Genomic DNA, 17,631 nt, shown 5'->3' with positions numbered 1-17,631 from the left:
CCTCAGCCTCCCAAGTAGCTGGGACTACAGGTGGGCACCACCATACCTGGCTAATTTTTGTATTTTTTGTGGAAACAGAATTTCGCTATGTTGGCCAGGCTAGTCTCAAACTCCTGGGCTCAAGTGATCTGCCTGCCACTGCCTCCCAGATTGCCAGGATTATAGGCATGAGCCACCATGCCCAGACTAAAGCTAGTTTTTGACAGATGAGGCTTCTGAGGTTACTGGGAGTATTCTAGGTCTGACTGTTACCTGATAGATATAATATTATTCTTAAAACTGTACATTTACGTTGTATATACTCTGATATGTGGGATAAATTCCACATTTAAAAGAAACCTGGTAAAGTATATGCCAGCTGTTGATAGTAGTTACCTCAGGGGATCGATGTTGCGGTGGAACTGACTTGTACTTTCAAAAGCAGCTTTTTACAAAGGTTGCTTGAAGCTAATACATGTTTTTGATAGTTTATGAATTGATATATTTAAAATAAATAAAGCTGGCCAGGTGAGGTGGCTCACGCCTATAATCCCAGCACTTTGGGAGGCCAAGGCAGGTGGATCAGTTGAGGCCAGTAGTTTGAGACCAGCTTGGTCAACATGGCAAAACCCCATCTCTACTAAAAATACAGAAACTAGCCAGGTGTGGTGGTGCACACCTGCAATCTCAGCTACTCAAGCTGAGGCACTAGAATCTCTTGAGCCTAGGAGGCAGAGGTTGGAATTAGTCCAAGATCATGCCACTGCATTCTAGTCTGGGTTACAGAGCAAGACTCTGTCTCAAAAATAAAATAAATTAAGTAAAGCTAAGGATTCTCCTTCTCAAGCTTCAGGAATGACCTTGACTAACGAGATTAATTTTAGTTCTTATGATTAAACTTCTTCCATCACCATCAGGTTTAGATTTTGTGTTAGCACTTACATTAGGTAGAAGAAAATATATAAAATTTTACACATAAGCAATGTGAAAATAATGTCAGAGTGAGAGTTAGTGCTAACGATAGGTATACAAATTCATATACTTCCCAAGGTACCATTAACATTTTTTGTATGTGTAAAATGTTTTCATGGAATAGAGAAGTTTTGAATATAAATACTTCATGTTTTAAAACTGACATTTCTGCTTTTATGTTCAAATGTGAATGCATCAGTACAGAGAAAACTAGGGATAGGCCCTGAGTGACAACCGCCAGTTTAGGAATCATCTTGAAGGAAGAATAAAGGAACAGTGTGTACAAAGAAATAAGAGGGGCCTAATGTTGTAAGGTCAGAAAAGAATATGGTGAGGAGGGGCTAGTTGGAGATCAGAGTGGGGCAGGCCGGCAGGAAACAGACCCTGAAGAGACTGATGTGCTGTGCTAGGGCTTTTATATTTATTTATATCCTAGAGACAAAAGACCTATAGATCTAGTTAGCCAGCAGGACTTAATGGCATGGCAGTGGGCAGACGGTCTTGGGCCACTAAAGGCAGGGAGGCCAGTGAGAATGTCACCACTGTGGGCTGAAGACCTAGTAGGAAAAACAGGAATATAGTTAACCTGAAATTATGCTTGTTTGATTGGAGAGCTCATTTCTTAAGGACAAATAGGGGTTCTTTTGAGCAGTAGATAGTGGGTTTATTACTGAATGCTGTCCTCAGATTGTGACTGTATCTCATTCACCAGCAACCAAAAGTTTGGCCTATATTGGCTTAAGGCGGGGGGGAAAGGTTCAAATAAGTAAAAGTCCAGAAGTTGGGCTGGCCCCTGCTGGGTGAGATTCGGAGCCTCACAGTGTCATTCAGGCTTCTTCTCTGCCTCTCTGCCAGCCTCTTTCTGTCAGCCTGGTTTTGAAGCCAGCCTCTTACAGGGTAGAGGGAGTGACAGTGAGCATGCTCCTGGGATCATATTCTCATACGCTGTCCAGAGGTCATGTTCCCTCCCTACATTCCCAGCGAGAACCATGAAATCTGCATTTCTGATTGGTCCCATGCCTCTCTCTTAGCCAGTCTTTGTGGCCAAATGGATGATGGGGGTGGCATTAATCCCATGCAGACACATTGTGGTTCTGGTCATTTAGGCACTGTTAACAAGAAGGCGTGGATGGCAGGGGCGTGTGCTCAGCGGCTCACAGAGCCTGCAGTGACTCCTGATGTATTTCCAAGTGGTGTGTGCTGCTTCTCCCCCAGTTTCCAGTCTCCCTTTTGATAAAGGGAGCATGGGAAAGTCAACCAGACCTCTGGCCTTACGTGACCTCACTGTAGTGTCTAGAAAAGTACCTGATAATAGAGTGTCATGCTGGGGAATTCCTTAGTTATATCTGCTTTTGGTACTTGATAAATATGTTCTTTCTTTAAGATTGGGACTTTCTGAGTATTTGACACATGCCTAATATTTTATGTTTATGTATAAGCAGACTTTTAATAGTACAGGATAGGAGACTAAAAGGGTAACAATAAGTGAAATAGAAATATCTTGGCTCTTTGTATACTCGTTCCTTTAAAATGTGATTAACAGTTTAATGGTGTTGAATTTTGGTTAAGTTATGCTACATTAACACAATACATTAAGCCATAAAAAAATAGCATGAGGGACCTCCCAAATAGAAATAAAATGAACAGAATGCAAACAAGCGTGTGCAGTATACTATTGTTTATGTAGCTTTTACTACAGATTTAATGTTTCTTTTTTTGAGACGTAGTCTTGCTCTGTTACCAGGCTGGGTACAGTGGTGCAGTCTCGGCTCACTGCAACCGCCGCCTCCTGGATTCAAGCGATTCTTCTGTCTCAGCTTCCCTAGTAGCTTGGACCACAGGCGTGTGCCACCACGCCTGGCTAATTTTTGTATTTTTAGTAGAGATGGAGTTTCACCATGTTGGCCAGGATGGTCTCGATCTCTTGACCTCGTGGTCTGCCCACCTCAGAGATTTGATGTTTCTTAATGAATTCAACCTAAAATTACAAGGCAAAACAGAACTTGTATACAAAATTTATAATGTGATAAAGTCACTCTAACAACATTGTTGAATCGTAAGTAATGTCGAACTGATTTATACATTTTTTATTCTGTCAAAAGTTAAAACAAGAAGCGAACTCTCCATCCCCACAAATTTACCGTGGATAAGTTGTCCAGGCTCAAACTGCTGTTCCAGCAGCATTTGTCATACCTTGATACACAGTGCAAAGGAAATTTCCTTATCTCAAAATCTATTTGTGTACTCAAGTTAGTGAGGAGCTTTCAGTAACTTTCATTTCTTAGTATTAATTTGCAATATACTGACATGCTAGAAGGCAAATATCAAGATACAAATTTAACAGAATTCTATAAATGCCTTCTAACCAAATAATATGTTCAGTTAAACTCATGCTTGTGGATTAATACCAGCATTTGGTAGTTTCCATTTGTATGAAGACATTTTCAAAGATGAAATACGTCGGCTTTTATTATAAATGTGCATTAACAGGGAATTAGGTAAGAAAAAGAAAAGACGTGTAGATGGGAAAGGAAGAAGTAAGACCATCTGTAGTCACCAATGACATGATTTCGTGTAGAATATAAAGAAAACCCGAGGAATGAAATTAAGAAAACAACTCCATTTGCAGTAGTATCAAAAAGAACATAATACTTAAGAAAAAATTTGACAAAATTGTAAGACTTGTGCACCAAAAACTATAAAGCTTCATTGAAAGAAATCAAAGAAGACCTAAATAAATAGAAAACATCCCATGTTTGTGATCAGACTATTAAGATGGCAATACACTCCAAGTTGTTTTACAGTTCCTATTGGAATCCCAGCTCTCTACATCACAGAAATAGACAAGCTGACCCTAAAATGTGTATGGAAATGCAAGGGGCCTTTTTGTGACTGAATATGTGGGGTAGGTGGAACCACAGTAGTGTCCGAGTTAGCCTTGGTCGTTTAACTTGGTGCAATTTCATTTCAGGAGAATGACATCTTCCTGGGCTGGGAAAAAGGAGCTTATAAGAAATGGGGAAAGAGTAAGAAAAAATGTTCAGATCTAACTCTAGAAGAAATGAAAAAACAGGCTGCTGTCCAGTGTCTTCGATCTGCTTCTGATGAAGTAAGTTTATATTTTATTTCTAACACTTAAGAGAATAAAAGGGGTGTTTTAACTTTACAGATATGACAACCTGACCTCCAAAAACTGGGAAAACAGCCGGGCGCGGTGGCTGAAGCCTGTAATCCCAGCACTTTGGGAGGCCAAGGCGGGTGGATCACGAGGTCAAGAGATCGAGACCATCCTGGTCAAAATGGTGAAACCCCGTCTCTACTAAAAATACAAAAATTAGCTGGGCATGGTGGCGCATGCCTGTAATCCCAGCTACTCAGGAGGCTGAGGCAGGAGAATTGCCTGAACCCAGGAGGCGGAGGTTGCGGTGAGCCGAGATTGCGCCATTGCACTCCAGCCTGGGTAACATGAGTGAAACTCCGTCTCAAAAAAAAAAAAAAAAACTGGGAAAACAAACTACTTGTTTATCTTACCAAGTAACATGAACCATATCACTTTTCCTTTATGGTATTTTTCCATATTTTCTGAAGTTTTATAAGCTTTTATATATGTGCTACTCTTAAGAATATACACAAAAATTAATATCCTTTTTTCAGTTTGACTATTTCATCCTGTTATTACATTGTCTTTATTATTTTTAGTGGCTAAGTTACATTTCATCAAATAATATTTCAACAGCAGTATAATATTATAATCTTTATTACTGGATGTTTACCTTGCTCTTGATTTTTTTTTTAAAAAAAAGACAGTGTCTCTGTTGCCCAGTGCAGTGGTGCAATCTCAGCTCACTGCAACCTCTGCTTTCCAGGTTCAAGCAATTCTTGTGCCTCAGCCTCCCGAGTAGCCAGAATTACAGGTGCGTGCCACCACACCTGGCTAATGTTTTTGTATTTTTTAGAAAAGACGAGGTTTCATCATGTTGGCCAGGCTGGTCTCAAACTCCTGATCTCAGGTGATCTGCCCACCTGGCCCAGCCCACTCTTGATTTTTTTGTTATGCTGTCTAGAATATTTTATGTGTGATTTTTCTGGGGTCTGTATTACTACATTTGAATACATTTGTAGAAGGGAATAGCAGTTCAGACACTTCAAAAGCACTATATTGGCATATGATGTATATATTTTTGTTTTTAGAAAAATTATGATCATTTTATTTTATTTCATGTGTTTCTCATGTCTTTCAGTTTCCTAAAATAAAAAAATAATTTTACAGTATCATCTTTTGCAGTTAATATTATGAATTCTTATTTTATTATTCACTGTAAGAGGTAATCTTTGAGATCATAACTACCAAAAGAATTATTTTGCTTTGACTGCTGTTTGAGACAGTATGGGTTAAGTACCTTTATGATACAAGGCCAAACTGAGGGAATTCTGACCTCCAGAAGCTAATTTCCTGAACTAATTGTTGAATGGTCTAGCGTTGGGATAATTGGCTTTCTTATCTTTGACAGTCTGCAGAAGTTTGTTCTGTCTGGCTGCCACTGATACAAATGATTTTTAATGTTTATTTGTTTAGTGTTTCCCACAATTATCTCTGAGGCCAGGAACAGTGGCTCACGCCGGTAATCCCAACACTTTGGGAGGCCAAGGGGGGCGGATCACCTGAGGTAAGGTGTTCAAGACCAGCCTGGTCTAACGTAGTAAAACCCTATCTTTACTAAAAATACAAAAATTAGCTGGGCATGGTGGTATATGCTTGTAATCCCAGCTACTCGGGAGGCTGAGGTAGGAAAATCACTTGAACCTGAGAGGTGGAGGTTGCAGTGAGCCAGGATTGTGCCATTGCACTCCAGCCTGGGTGACAGAGCCACCCCCCACCAAGAAAAAAAAAAAAAAAACAAATTGTCTCTGAAAGCCTGACTCCCCTGGCCATGTACTCATGATACATTGTGTATACCTCAAATAACATGGCCCTCACATCCTAAGTTGCAGTTATTCATTTGACTGTGCTCACTGGGCACAAGGACTGTGAGTTACTGATCTTTTTTATCTTCTGTTGCATAGCACAGTGAGTGCTTATCACATAAAAGGTACTGATTTTTTTTTTTTAATGAATCTAACATTCATTTTTTAAAAGGCCTACCCTTTCATCCAATTCTTTTTTCTCTTCCCAGCTGTTTGCTTCTCCTTCACCTCTGATTTTTTAACTTCTTAATTTCTCTCTCTCTCTTTTTTTTTTTTTTTTTGAGATGGAGTCTCACTCTGTCACCCAGGCTGGAGTGCAGTGGCACAGTTTCAGCGCTCTGCACTCTCCGCCTCCCAGGTTCAAGCAATTCTCCTGCCTCCGCCTCCTCAGTACTTGGAATTACAGGTGCCTGTCACCATGCCCAACTAATTTTTAAATTTTTAGTAGAGATGGGGTTTCACCATGTTGGCCAGGCTGGTCTCAAACTCCTGACCTCAGGTGATCCATCTGCTTTAAATGTGTTGGGATTATAGGTGTGAGCCACCACACCCCGCCAACTTCTTAATTCTGAAGCCGCTGCTTCATACAGCATGGGATAGGAGTTTGGAAGTTACCCCTTATATATACAGCTATCTTAGGCACCATTTCATTACAACAATTAGGAACATAATTAACCTAGTTTAAGAAAAAATAGAAATATATGTAAAGGATATAGGGATATCTCACTGAAGCCAAGTACTAGAAATATAGCAGTCTCAAGAGAGAGCTGAACTGGGAATTATGTGGTAGATAAAGTCACTTTCTGTAATAACCAATGTACAATCTTTCATTTGCGTCTGTACCTGAGTTGGGTCATTCCCTCTCTGTCTGAACTCTGGCTTTCTCTGCTTTAGCACATGGTAAAGAATGGCCATTCTAGCCTCCAGCCCAGCATAACTATGGAACTGTACTGCCCAACACCATTCAGCTAGAGAGAGAATCTGATTGGCTGGGCTTGAGCCAGGTGTCCACCCACGATTTGATAAGCCATGGTGAGGAAGCAGGGCTGCCTGGAGGTTCATCACTTCAGCAGGGGCTGTGAGTGATGTGCCCAGAGAAAACTCTGCAGAGAAAACTGTGTGGTTAAAATGGTGGGTTTTTTGGGTTTTTGTTTTGTTTTAATTTAAAAAATAGGGACAGAGTCTTCCTATGTTCCCCAGGCTGGTCTTGAACTCCTAGGCTCAAGCCACCCTCCCATCTCAGCCTCTCAAACTGCAGGGATTACAGGCCTGAACCACCATGCCTGGCCAAAATGGTGTTTTCTTTATGACACTGAAGGGATTAAATTGATAATGTAATTTATAGATTGATAAAGTAATTTAGAGCTTTTAAAGGAATTCAGAATACAATTTTTTTTTTTTTAAACAAGTGAAAAGTTAATTCAGGTCAGTTATTTGAGCAAAATCCAAAGAAGCTGCTGAGTTACAGTCAGAAAGAAAATATGGGTAGTGCATTTCAAACTGGGAGAGGATCTTATTTCTTTTTTGGACCAAAGTTGCTGAGAAATGAGCCTAGCCTTTGACTCACGGTTAAGCTGAGGAAATGACAGGGCAGCCGAAGTCAACTGTGAAAAAAATGAAAAGTATATGAGTAATGCAAGACCCTTCTCCTGTAGCTTGTTAATTTGCATGTAATTCATACTAACTGAGTATGTTGTGTAATGTGCATAACTTAGTATGCGGTAGAAACAGTAAGGGAATGGTTGTGGCTTAATAAGATCTTTGATTCTTTAGGTTATTGCTTTGGAAAAATGCTTTCCTTTGCCTGGCTGTCATAGGCGGCATTTTTATTTTCAACTCCAATAAAGCATATTTGTACTTTCTTGCTCTTTCCTTCTCATTTTATTTAAAAAAAAATTGTTGGATTGCTTTTTCTGAACAGTGATTTTTAAAATTTTAACAAATTAAAATTAGTTGAGGAAGTGAATGTGCCAGGCATGACCAGATGCTCAATCATTACTTATGGAATGAATGAAGAGAGTCTTCAAGTCTCAGTCCCTGCTCCAGAGCTACGTGCTGTTGTTTGTGCATCAATCTGTAGATCCCTTAAATCAGGTGTCCGCAAGCCCCTAGCCATGGCCTGTTAGGAACTGGGCTGCACAACAGGAGAAGAGCAGTGAGCAAGCATTCCTGCCTGAGCTCTGCCTCTTGTCAGATCTGCGGTAACATTAGATTCTCAAAAGAGCAGGAACCCTATTGTGGACTGAGGATGTGACGGATCTAGGGTGAAAGCTCCTTATGAGACTCTAATGCCTGAGGTGGAAGTTTCATCCCAAACCCCATGCCTGCCTGCTGGGTCTGTGGAAGAATTGTCTTCCATGAAACCAGTCCCTGGTGCCCAAAAGGTTGGGGACCACTGCCTTCGACCAGCTCACTGGCCTCTTGGGGAGTCAATGAAAAGAACCCTCTTTAATTATTGCCTGCTGCAATAGAAAGAATCAAATGTGTGGCAGTTTATGAATGGTAGGCCATCTGTGTGTCCCCTGGGTTTCTTTTTATTATCTGTCTATTGGCTTCAGTGGAAAGAAAGGAGCAAAGAGGACCTACATCGAAAATTATAATGCAAAATTTTATTTTATGCTTTTGTCAGGAATGTTTGCATATAAGTATGCTCATTTCCTGAGGATCGTCACGTTGGTGGTACTGTGTGTGCTGTGTTTTCCCATCTAGTCCAAACGCCCTCTTAAAAGCGCTTCTCAGTACAGTATTTTAGACAGTCACTACCGATTGGTCACAATTAAAAACCCTAACAATTCAACTTTATAATCTGGTAGGTTTATAATCTACTAGATTAAAATGCTAATGGCAATTACAAGACAATAATATAGGTTATTATATTAGATAAAAGGGTAGGTAGGAAGCAGTGGGGTTATGCATTACATGTGAGATGAATTAGTTTCTCATTATGTCCATGTGTGTATGTGACTGTTACAGTTAGCAATGTGAATTGTTTCTATAAAAGCATCTGTAGCTCTCAGACTATTCACTGGTGTCATGGTATGAGGAGAATGGCTTCTTCTCTGACATCACTTAGGTACTTGTGGTACTCTATGGTGCCTCCACTTTATCCTGTAACAATTTGTGCCCCACATTATAGCACACCTCTTGGCCTGCTCAGCTCATTATTTTATCTGAGCGACATTGCCACACAGAAGGGCAATTCACTTGTGTCAGAATTTAATTTTATACATTGATTAAGGTTTGGCTGTCCCCATGCAAAAGTTGGCTGAGCAGTTGGTGAATATTTCTCCAGGGAATCGTGACCTTTGATGGGCTTTATTGGTTGTTAGATCCCAGCTGAAAACTGCCTTGGCTAATTCCCTTTCATTTACATATGCAAATAATATGAAAGTTCATTTTTGATAAAATATTTTGCATTTACTCGGATTGCAGTTAGTAATGGGGTCTGTAAAGAGGAATGGTATTATGAATCAGTCATAGGCAATTCAGCCCTCCCCCAGATGCATATATTTTAGGTGATAATTATCCTAAGCTGTCTGTTTCATTCCTGTTACCAGTGGACATGGCATATACGTGATATTTGTTAAATATATGCAAACCACTCTTCCTTTCACCCTTTAAAGAAATATGAAAGAGGGCTGGGTGCAGTGGCTCACGCCTGTAATCCCAGTACTTTGGGAGGCTGAGGCGGGTGGATTACCTGAAGTCAGGAGTTCAAGACCAGCCTGGCCAACATGGTGAAACCCCATCTCTCCAAAAAAAAAAATACAAAAATTAGCTAGGTGTGATGGCACATGCCTGTAATCCCAGCTACTCAGAAGGCCAACCAGAAGAATCACTTGAACCCAGGAGGCAGAAGTTGCAGTGAGCCAAGATCACACCACTGCACTCCAACCTGGGCAACAGACAGAGCTAGACTCGATCTCAGAATATTTATTTATATTTCTCTCTATATATATATATATAAAACTATATATATACACACACATATATATGAAAGAGAATTTTGAACCATGCCCCAACTATTGTTTTTTTGAATCCTCAAGTTTATACTTGGTTCTTTTTTCTCCATCCCCAAAGTAAGGACTTTTTTATATTGTTTGTTTCTAATAATTATATTTGTTTTATTTTTATTGAACCACTTAAAACTGAATCAAAGCTAGTACTTTATCTCCCACTTTGAGGCTGGTTAGAAGATCAGTGACTTAATGAGGCCCTGTTAGGGGAGTAAATAAAGTTAAAATGCAATGATAACTCTTCCGTAATACCATCCTTTGGGAGTTATTAGTTTTGAAAGTAACAGCACTGCAGCTTACCCTGGGTGACTGACCTGACCTATTGTTATTTACAGAGCTAATTAGAGTGGAGTCTTAAATTCCCTTGCTTATATTCTCATATTCAGTTAAGTCTACTAGTAAAATTCTTTTTGCCAGTAAAAGTACAGACTACATCTTAGTATTTTGTATATGCATTATTTATATGCTATACAGGGATATATGTACAAAAAAACATGTAAAGTATTTCATGGCAGTGTTCACCTTCAAGGTTAATTTTGAACGTATACAGTTGGTCCTTCATACCCATGAGTTCTCTATCTGTGGATTTAACCAATGGTGTATCAAAAGTATTTGGGAAAAAATGGATGGTTGTGTCTGTGCTGAACATGTATAGACTTTTTTCCTGTCATTATTCTCTAAAAACTACAGTATAACAACTGCATACATAGCACTTACATTGTATTAGATATTACGTGTAATGTAGAAATAATTTAAAATATACAGGAGGATATGTGTAGTTATATGCAAATATTATGCCATTTTATATAAGGAACTTGAACATCCACAGATTTTAGTATCCTCAGGGGGTCCTGGCACCAATCCAATATAGGGATGAGTAAATACTGTGTCTTGACACATGGACTGTTGAACCTAACCTTTTCTGGGTAATACCAAGAGCATCAATACAATGATAACATTCACTGAGCGCTTAAAATGTGTGAGGTGCCTATCTGAATGCATTATGTGCATTGCAAGAAGTGATGCTGTGCTCTCTCTACAGGCCAGAACCCCCTGAGAAGAAGCCAGTGGTTACTAAAGCTGAGAATGCTCACAGTTGTTGTGTTATCACAGCCAGTCCTGCCTGAGGAAGCCTAGGTCCTATCTCTATGGGTATACAGATGGCGCTGGAGCTGGAGCATTTGAGGAAACTTACCGGCCATACTAGGAACTTGGGCTTTTCCCCTGAGCAGCCGTGAAGTGTTAGGGTTTGGAGAGGATAAATGCAACCTGGCTTAAGTGCCAAACAGATGCTGATCAGACCACACTGGTTGCTGCACTGAGACTAACTAAACAGGGTGAGTGAGCTGTGCTGGAGGGAGGGCAGACTCCAAGCACGCAGTGAAGATGCAGTTGCGGGGAGTTGAGAGGGCAGATGGCTGGGGGATTCTGCATCTGTTTTTGAAGGTGGAGCTGACAGGATTGGATATAGGGCAGAGATAAGGGGAGGAGACAAAGAAGACAGCCAAGGGTTTTGATCTGAGCAACTGCAAGAATGTAATTCCCAGCCGGGTGCGGTGGCTCATGCCTATAATTCCAGCACTTTGGGAGGTGGGCCTCAAGATTACTTGAGGTCAGGAGTTTGAGACCAGCCTGGCCAACAGGGCAAAACCTTGTCTCCACTAAAAATACAAAAATTAGCTGGACACGGTGGCATGCGCCTGTAATCCCAGCTACGTGGGAGGCTGAGGACAGGAGAATCGCTTGAACCCAGGAGGCGGAGGTTGCAAGTGAGCTGAGATCGCGTCATGGTACTCCAGCCTGGGCAACAGAGCAAGACTCTGTCTCAAAACACACAAACAAAAAATTAGCTGGGTGTGGTGGTGCATGCTTGTAGTCTCAGCTACTTGGGAGGCTGAGGTGGGAGAATCGCTTGAACCCAAGAGGTGGAGCTAAGATCATGCCACTGCACTCCAGCCCAGGTGACAGAGTTAGACTCTGTCTCAAAAAAAAAAAAAGTAATTTTCATTTACTAAGGAAAGAGAACCTAGGGAAGGAACATCTTTGTGTTATGAATAAAGATTAACATATGAGATGCCTTCTAGGGAAAGCTAAGTGAAGATTTTTGAACAGGCAACTGAATAAACTGAATATGCATATCTAGGGTTGGTGAAGCAGAGTGGTTTGTGAGGAATGGGCATGAAATAGACTATTTTATTTTTGTTTATCTAGCCCAGATCTTCTGATCTCTTTAGAAAAGGTAGAAAATTGGAAGTTTTTTTACAGGAAATTTTCTGATCTTTCAATTGTTGAAAAGTGAGAATGTGAGAACAGACACAGAAGTGGAAGGGGCTGCTTCCAATTTGAGAGTGAGGCACTATAAAACAGGCACGTGTGGCATCAGGGGCCAGGGTATGAAAACAGTTTGAGAGTTTGAGGAGCGGAAAGGACTAAAGAATGGCACAGTGAATCCCCATGTGTCCGTTGAAGCTGAGGAAGCCAGGAGTTTGGAGCACAGCTGGAGACCCATGTGCCCTTTCCTCCCGACTTGCCTCGTCATCCCTGTCAGGTTACCACTGTACCCAGCTTGGTGTTTGTCTTTCCCATGCTTATTTTCTTATATTTACTAGATATTGTTTGAAGGTGTATATAATACACCTAGCATGATTTTTCATGTTCTTAAACTTTCTATAAATTTTACCATACTGTATATATTTTTATAACTCCTTTCAGTTAAAAGTTTTAAATTTTTATCTATATTGGTAACATGATTTATAATGTCTTCATTCCTAAACAGTTGTGCATTGTGAACTATATAACACTTTATTATTCTCCCGGTAATGGGCCTTTTTCCGTTGCTTCCCATTTTGAGCTGTTATAAAGAATATAGAAAGGAGGCCGGGCGCAGTGGTTTGGGCTTGTAATCCCAGCACTTTGGAAAGCCAAGGCAGGAGGATCACGAAGTCATGAGTTCAAGACCAGCCTGGGCCAACATGGTGAAACCCTGTCTCTACTAAAAATACAAAAAAATTAGCCGGGTGTGGTGGTGGGTACCTGTAATCCCAGTTACTTGGGAGGCTGAGGCAGGAGAATTCCTTGAACCTGGGAGGCGAAGTTGCAGTGAAATTGTGCCATTGCACTCCAGTCTGGGCAACAAGACTGAAACTCTGTCTCAAAAAAAAAAAAAAATATAGAAAGGAATGTTCTTATACACTTATCCTTGTGCTTTTCTTGCATGTATGCCTAGACATCACATTACTAGATCAAAGTCATTGTTTTTTTAACTGTTACAGCTTTACAGACTGAAGTATTTGATGAAAGCTATGGACCTTAACCAGATGTTCTACTTAAACTTTTCTTATATGAATTACTTTGTTACATGCTTATTAGTGGCCTCCTTAAGAGTTCATGCTTCCCAGATTAAAAATAACTGGTCTAAGTTCTGACTGTTCTTCTTAATTGAACCATGAGGTAAAACAAATAGTATCCAGACATTCAACTAATAGCCTTCTGAGCTTCTGTACCCAAATCTTCAGGAAGTTTATTTGTTAGCTATCTAAAGGGAAAAGAAACTATCATTTCCATATGAAAGTAAGAAACGGGACTTCTTTTTTTTTTTTGCATATAATAAAAAATAGTCTTTGCCTGGGCACGATGGCTCATGCCTGTAATTCCAGCACTTTGAGGGCCTGAGGCAGGTGGATTGCTTGAGCCCGGGAGTTTGAGACCAGTTTGAGATGGGGTTTTGCAGAAACCATATCTCTATTGGAAAAAAAAAAAAAGAGAGAGAGAAAGGAAGAGAAAAGGAAAGAAAGAAAGAAGAAAAGAAAAGGTATGGTGGCACATGCCTGAGTCCCAGCTACGTGGGAGGCTAAGAAGGTGGGAGCATCACATGAGCCCAGGAGGTCAAGGATGCGGTGAGCTGTGATTGCACCACTGCACTCCAACCTGGGGGTGACAGAGGAAAATCCTGTCTCAAAAATTAAAAAAAAAAAAAAAAAAAAGGCAGGGAGGGTTGTGCCTAAATCAGTAAGATGCTGTAATGAACTGGGAAAATTGAAAGACTTAATTCAAGTTGAGGTATTTTCCTTTTTTTGTAAAATGATGAAATAGAGCCTCAGAGAAGTTAAATAACTTGTCCAGCTTCACACAGCACAGCAGGTCTCGTGAGTCCAGATCATGTTCCGTTTATGTTACATCGCTCTGCTAAAGAGTAGGTTTACCTTTTTCTAAGCCTTGATTGATCATGTTATTAAATCATTATTTATAACAGGTTGTTTTCTTTTTGTTGCAAATTTTAACTTTCTTTTCTCCAGCATTCTGAAGAATACATAATCTATGCCCTAGATCAAGTTTGAAGATATTTATCCATTGGATACTTCTCTCCTACTCTGTATCATTTTCTAGAGAGCATATGTGCTTGAGAGCTAGAGGCAGACCAATTTTTGTAGACCCTTCAGTGTTCAAGCATGGGAATCACAGCTCACATACAAGGGCCTTGGCAGAAACAACTTTTTATTTGGGGGAGTTTTTTTTTTTTTTTTTTTTTTTTTAACTTTGTATTACTTCTGTGGCTATTGAAGGCATGAGTCTGTGAACCCTGGTATATATCTTCAGTCATGTCACTTGGTACTGTTTTATTTGCTTAACATTAACTTAGTTCTAAATTTTAAAAGGATTTTAAAAACATTAATTATTAAAGTGTGGAATTGATTTCTTTGCTTTCCAGTAACACTGATTACTATGATGGCCAGTAGTCATTCTATCAGTATCTAGTTGGGTTTCTTACCACTGATCTTCCAACTCTGCTTTAAAACTAAAGAATAAGATCTAAAAACTGTAAAAGAGCTCTGTGTGCAGGGTTGGGCTGAAAATGGAAGTGTTTGAAAGCTTTTGCTTCAGTTACTGCTGTATGACTAAGTACCCCGAAACTTAGTGGCTTGCAACAACTATTTTATTTACTCACAATTCTGTGAGTTAGGTAGGGCTCCACTGGGAGGTTCTTCTGCTGTTCTTGCTTGGAGTCTGTGCAGCTGCAGTCAGATAGCAGGTGGAACGGAAACATCCAGGATTGCTCTTCTCATGTGACTGGTGCTTCAGCAAGCATGGCTGGGAGCTGTGACCTCTCTCCACATGGCAAATGGAGAACACTCAGAAGGTAGCATTCCAAAAGGGCATCTGTCACACTCCGCAACATCTTATTGTGAAACCCAGTCACTGTGGGAGGGGCCAAAGCTAGGAGCAAGTGCTGGGATGCACAATTCATTGGGGGCACCAGAGTAACAGCCTTTCCTCTGACAGTTACTTTCTGGAGAGATTAAGTATACAGGTTCTGGACTTTGGGATACCAGGCACCCCTGCGGGAAAGCATGAGACACCATAATGAAAACTGGGGACTGATTCCCCCTTCCCTTTCTGCTGCCTGGCAGACAAATAGGTTTATATTCCAAAGATAAAAGTTGGAGGAGTGGCCGGGTGCAGTGGCTCACACTTGTAATCCAGCACTTTGGGAGGCTGAAGCAGGTGGATTACGAGGTCAGGAGTTCAAGACCAGCCTGGTCAACATAGTAAAACCCAATCTCTTCTACAAATACAAAAATTAGCTGGGTGTGGTGGTGGGTGCCTGTAATCCCAGCTACTCGGGAGGCTGAGGCAGGAGAATCGCCTGAACCCAGGAGGTGGATGTTGCAGTGAGTCGAGATCGCACCACTGCACTCAAGCCTGGGTGACAGAGCTAGACTCTCTCAAAAAAGTGTGGAGGATTTCTTGATGAGGAAGAAGTTGCTGTAAAGAAGAAAGATTTGAGGGACGAGATGATATCTTAAAAATTATAACCATGATAATAGAAATAACTCGGTAGACTGTTTGGAAGACGAACATCTTCCAGAAAGTAGAACAAAAGATGAATAAACAGAAGACAAAAGAAATTAGGGGACCAGTACAGGAAATTCAGTAGCTAGCTATTAGGTTGTGTGTCTATAATACCAGCACCCTTTTCCGGATGTGGAAACTGAGGCTTTGATAGGTAAATGATTTACGTAGGGTCATGTGGTTAACCCTAGGGTGAAATTTAGAACGAGACCTTTTTGACTCCGTTGAGCTATGTGCAAATAGAACAGGCAGTTAAGTCACACTGAGTATCTTGTAGGTTAGTAATCACACTGTGGCAGTACCTGTTTGGCATTTAGGAAATATCCAGTCTAAATGAACTCTCCATAAAAGATAAGCCTGCAAGATGATTAATATGGCACAGAAACCTTTGAGTGTGGAAAGGGGAGATGAGGTAGAATCAGTCAGATGGCCCTTGTTTACTTAATAGCGAAGGTCCAAGTTGAAAAGGATGGGAAGTATGGAGAAGATGGAGAAATACTGGAAATGTCATAGGGATGGGAAGTGATTGGAATTTGTCAGGGAACAAATAAGACTCTCGTGAAGCGAAGTAATGGGACACCAGTTGCTTTGTTTGACCGGGGCTCAGTCTCCGTCACCGTGTAACTCTTCAGCCCCGCCCAACAGCCAGGAGCAGAGAGTGTAGCAGTGGCAAGGACCTAGTGTTGATCAGAGTGAGGAGGGGCAGGCTGTGAAGTCCAGGGAGAATCCAGAAGGGTTCTGGTGGTATGCATCAGGTTATCTTTTTACTCCTGCAACCTCAAAATCAAGTCGGAGCAACAATTAAAGGCATTTTTGAAGTGATGAATCAAAAAACGAGATTGTAGAAAATTAAAAGACGTACAAAATCTAGAAATGACACCAACATTTAAGCGAGTAAAGTGACAGGGACCCTGGGTGCCTCACATGTGTCATGTTAGTTTATCTTGCTGAATCTTGGGAAGGAAGTGGTGGCATTCTTGGGTTTGGAGAGAGGAAGTGGCACATATGCCCTTTCCTGTTCAGTGAATGTAACAGGGCAAGAATTCAGACCCAGGCCCCCACGACTCCAAACCCAAATACATTGCACTCAGTCCTCTTCTCAGAGAAATTAGAGTGATTATCATGTAAATCTCGGGAGGGCAGGAGTCCTCATAACCATTTGTTCACTGGGTGAGTGAATGAGCAAGTGAATAGTAAACTAGTGGCTGGCTGGCCATGTGTTCTGAAGGTTGCTCACTGAGCACGTCCTGAAACTTGCCAGTGTCTGTGTATGGCTCACCGCTTTACAGATTTGGAGTACATAATTTGGATTTCAGAGTGCTCTTAGGTTTGCAGAGTGTTTTTACATGTGTTGGATACTGGAAGAGGTGGGTATTATCCATTTTACAGTTACAAAAAGCAATTTGTGAGTTCAGTGGTGGAGTGGTAGCCTTTTCTTCATCTATATAGCTTGTGTTCCCTTAGAGTTGTTAGTAAGATGTAACTTAATCTTTTCTTGTTTTTAAAGTACTATAGGCTCTCGAAGTATTATTGAATGGCCTTATGGGTATGATATACTACTGAAATTTGATTATTAATATTTTCTGATGGTTTATATAATAGTTAGGAAAGTGAATAAAAATTTCTCATTAAAGCTGTAAATTAACACTTTGGAACACCTGCCAGGAGACAACAAAGGGTGATGACAACTTCTGCTGTGCCTCTATGCTTCCCACCTTGCTGTGATGGTGTCCCAGGGTTCTCCTGATTTTTTTTTTTTTTTTTTTTTTTTTTGAGACGGAGTTTCACTCATGTTACCCAAGCTGGAGTGCAATGGCGCGATCTCGGCTCACCGCAACCTCCGCCTCCT

At 40.7% G+C, this 17,631-nt stretch overlaps 1 protein-coding gene across 6 annotated transcripts in view; it reads left to right on the top strand.

Moving 5' to 3' along the window:
• The window catches only part of KIAA0232 (KIAA0232 ortholog), an 88,718-nt gene that overhangs the window by 44,795 nt on the left and 26,292 nt on the right, over positions 1-17,631 (top strand). For 5 of the 6 annotated variants that reach the window (XM_017539106.2, XM_017539105.2, XM_017539112.2 and 2 more), the window contains exon 3: positions 3,923-4,060. The exons of the other annotated variant lie outside the window; for it this stretch is intronic. In XM_017539106.2, the coding sequence (XP_017394595.1) occupies positions 3,923-4,060 (138 nt within the window). The remainder of the gene's footprint in view (positions 1-3,922; positions 4,061-17,631) is intronic. 6 annotated transcript variants of the gene reach the window in all.

The sequence above is a fragment of the Cebus imitator genome, unplaced genomic scaffold (genome assembly GCF_001604975.1).
Source record: "Cebus imitator isolate Cc_AM_T3 unplaced genomic scaffold, Cebus_imitator-1.0 Scaffold117, whole genome shotgun sequence".
Classification (NCBI taxonomy): Eukaryota; Metazoa; Chordata; class Mammalia; order Primates; family Cebidae; genus Cebus; species Cebus imitator.
The sequence above is the reverse complement of the archived record's forward strand: the minus strand, read 5'-3'. Positions and strand labels throughout refer to the sequence as shown.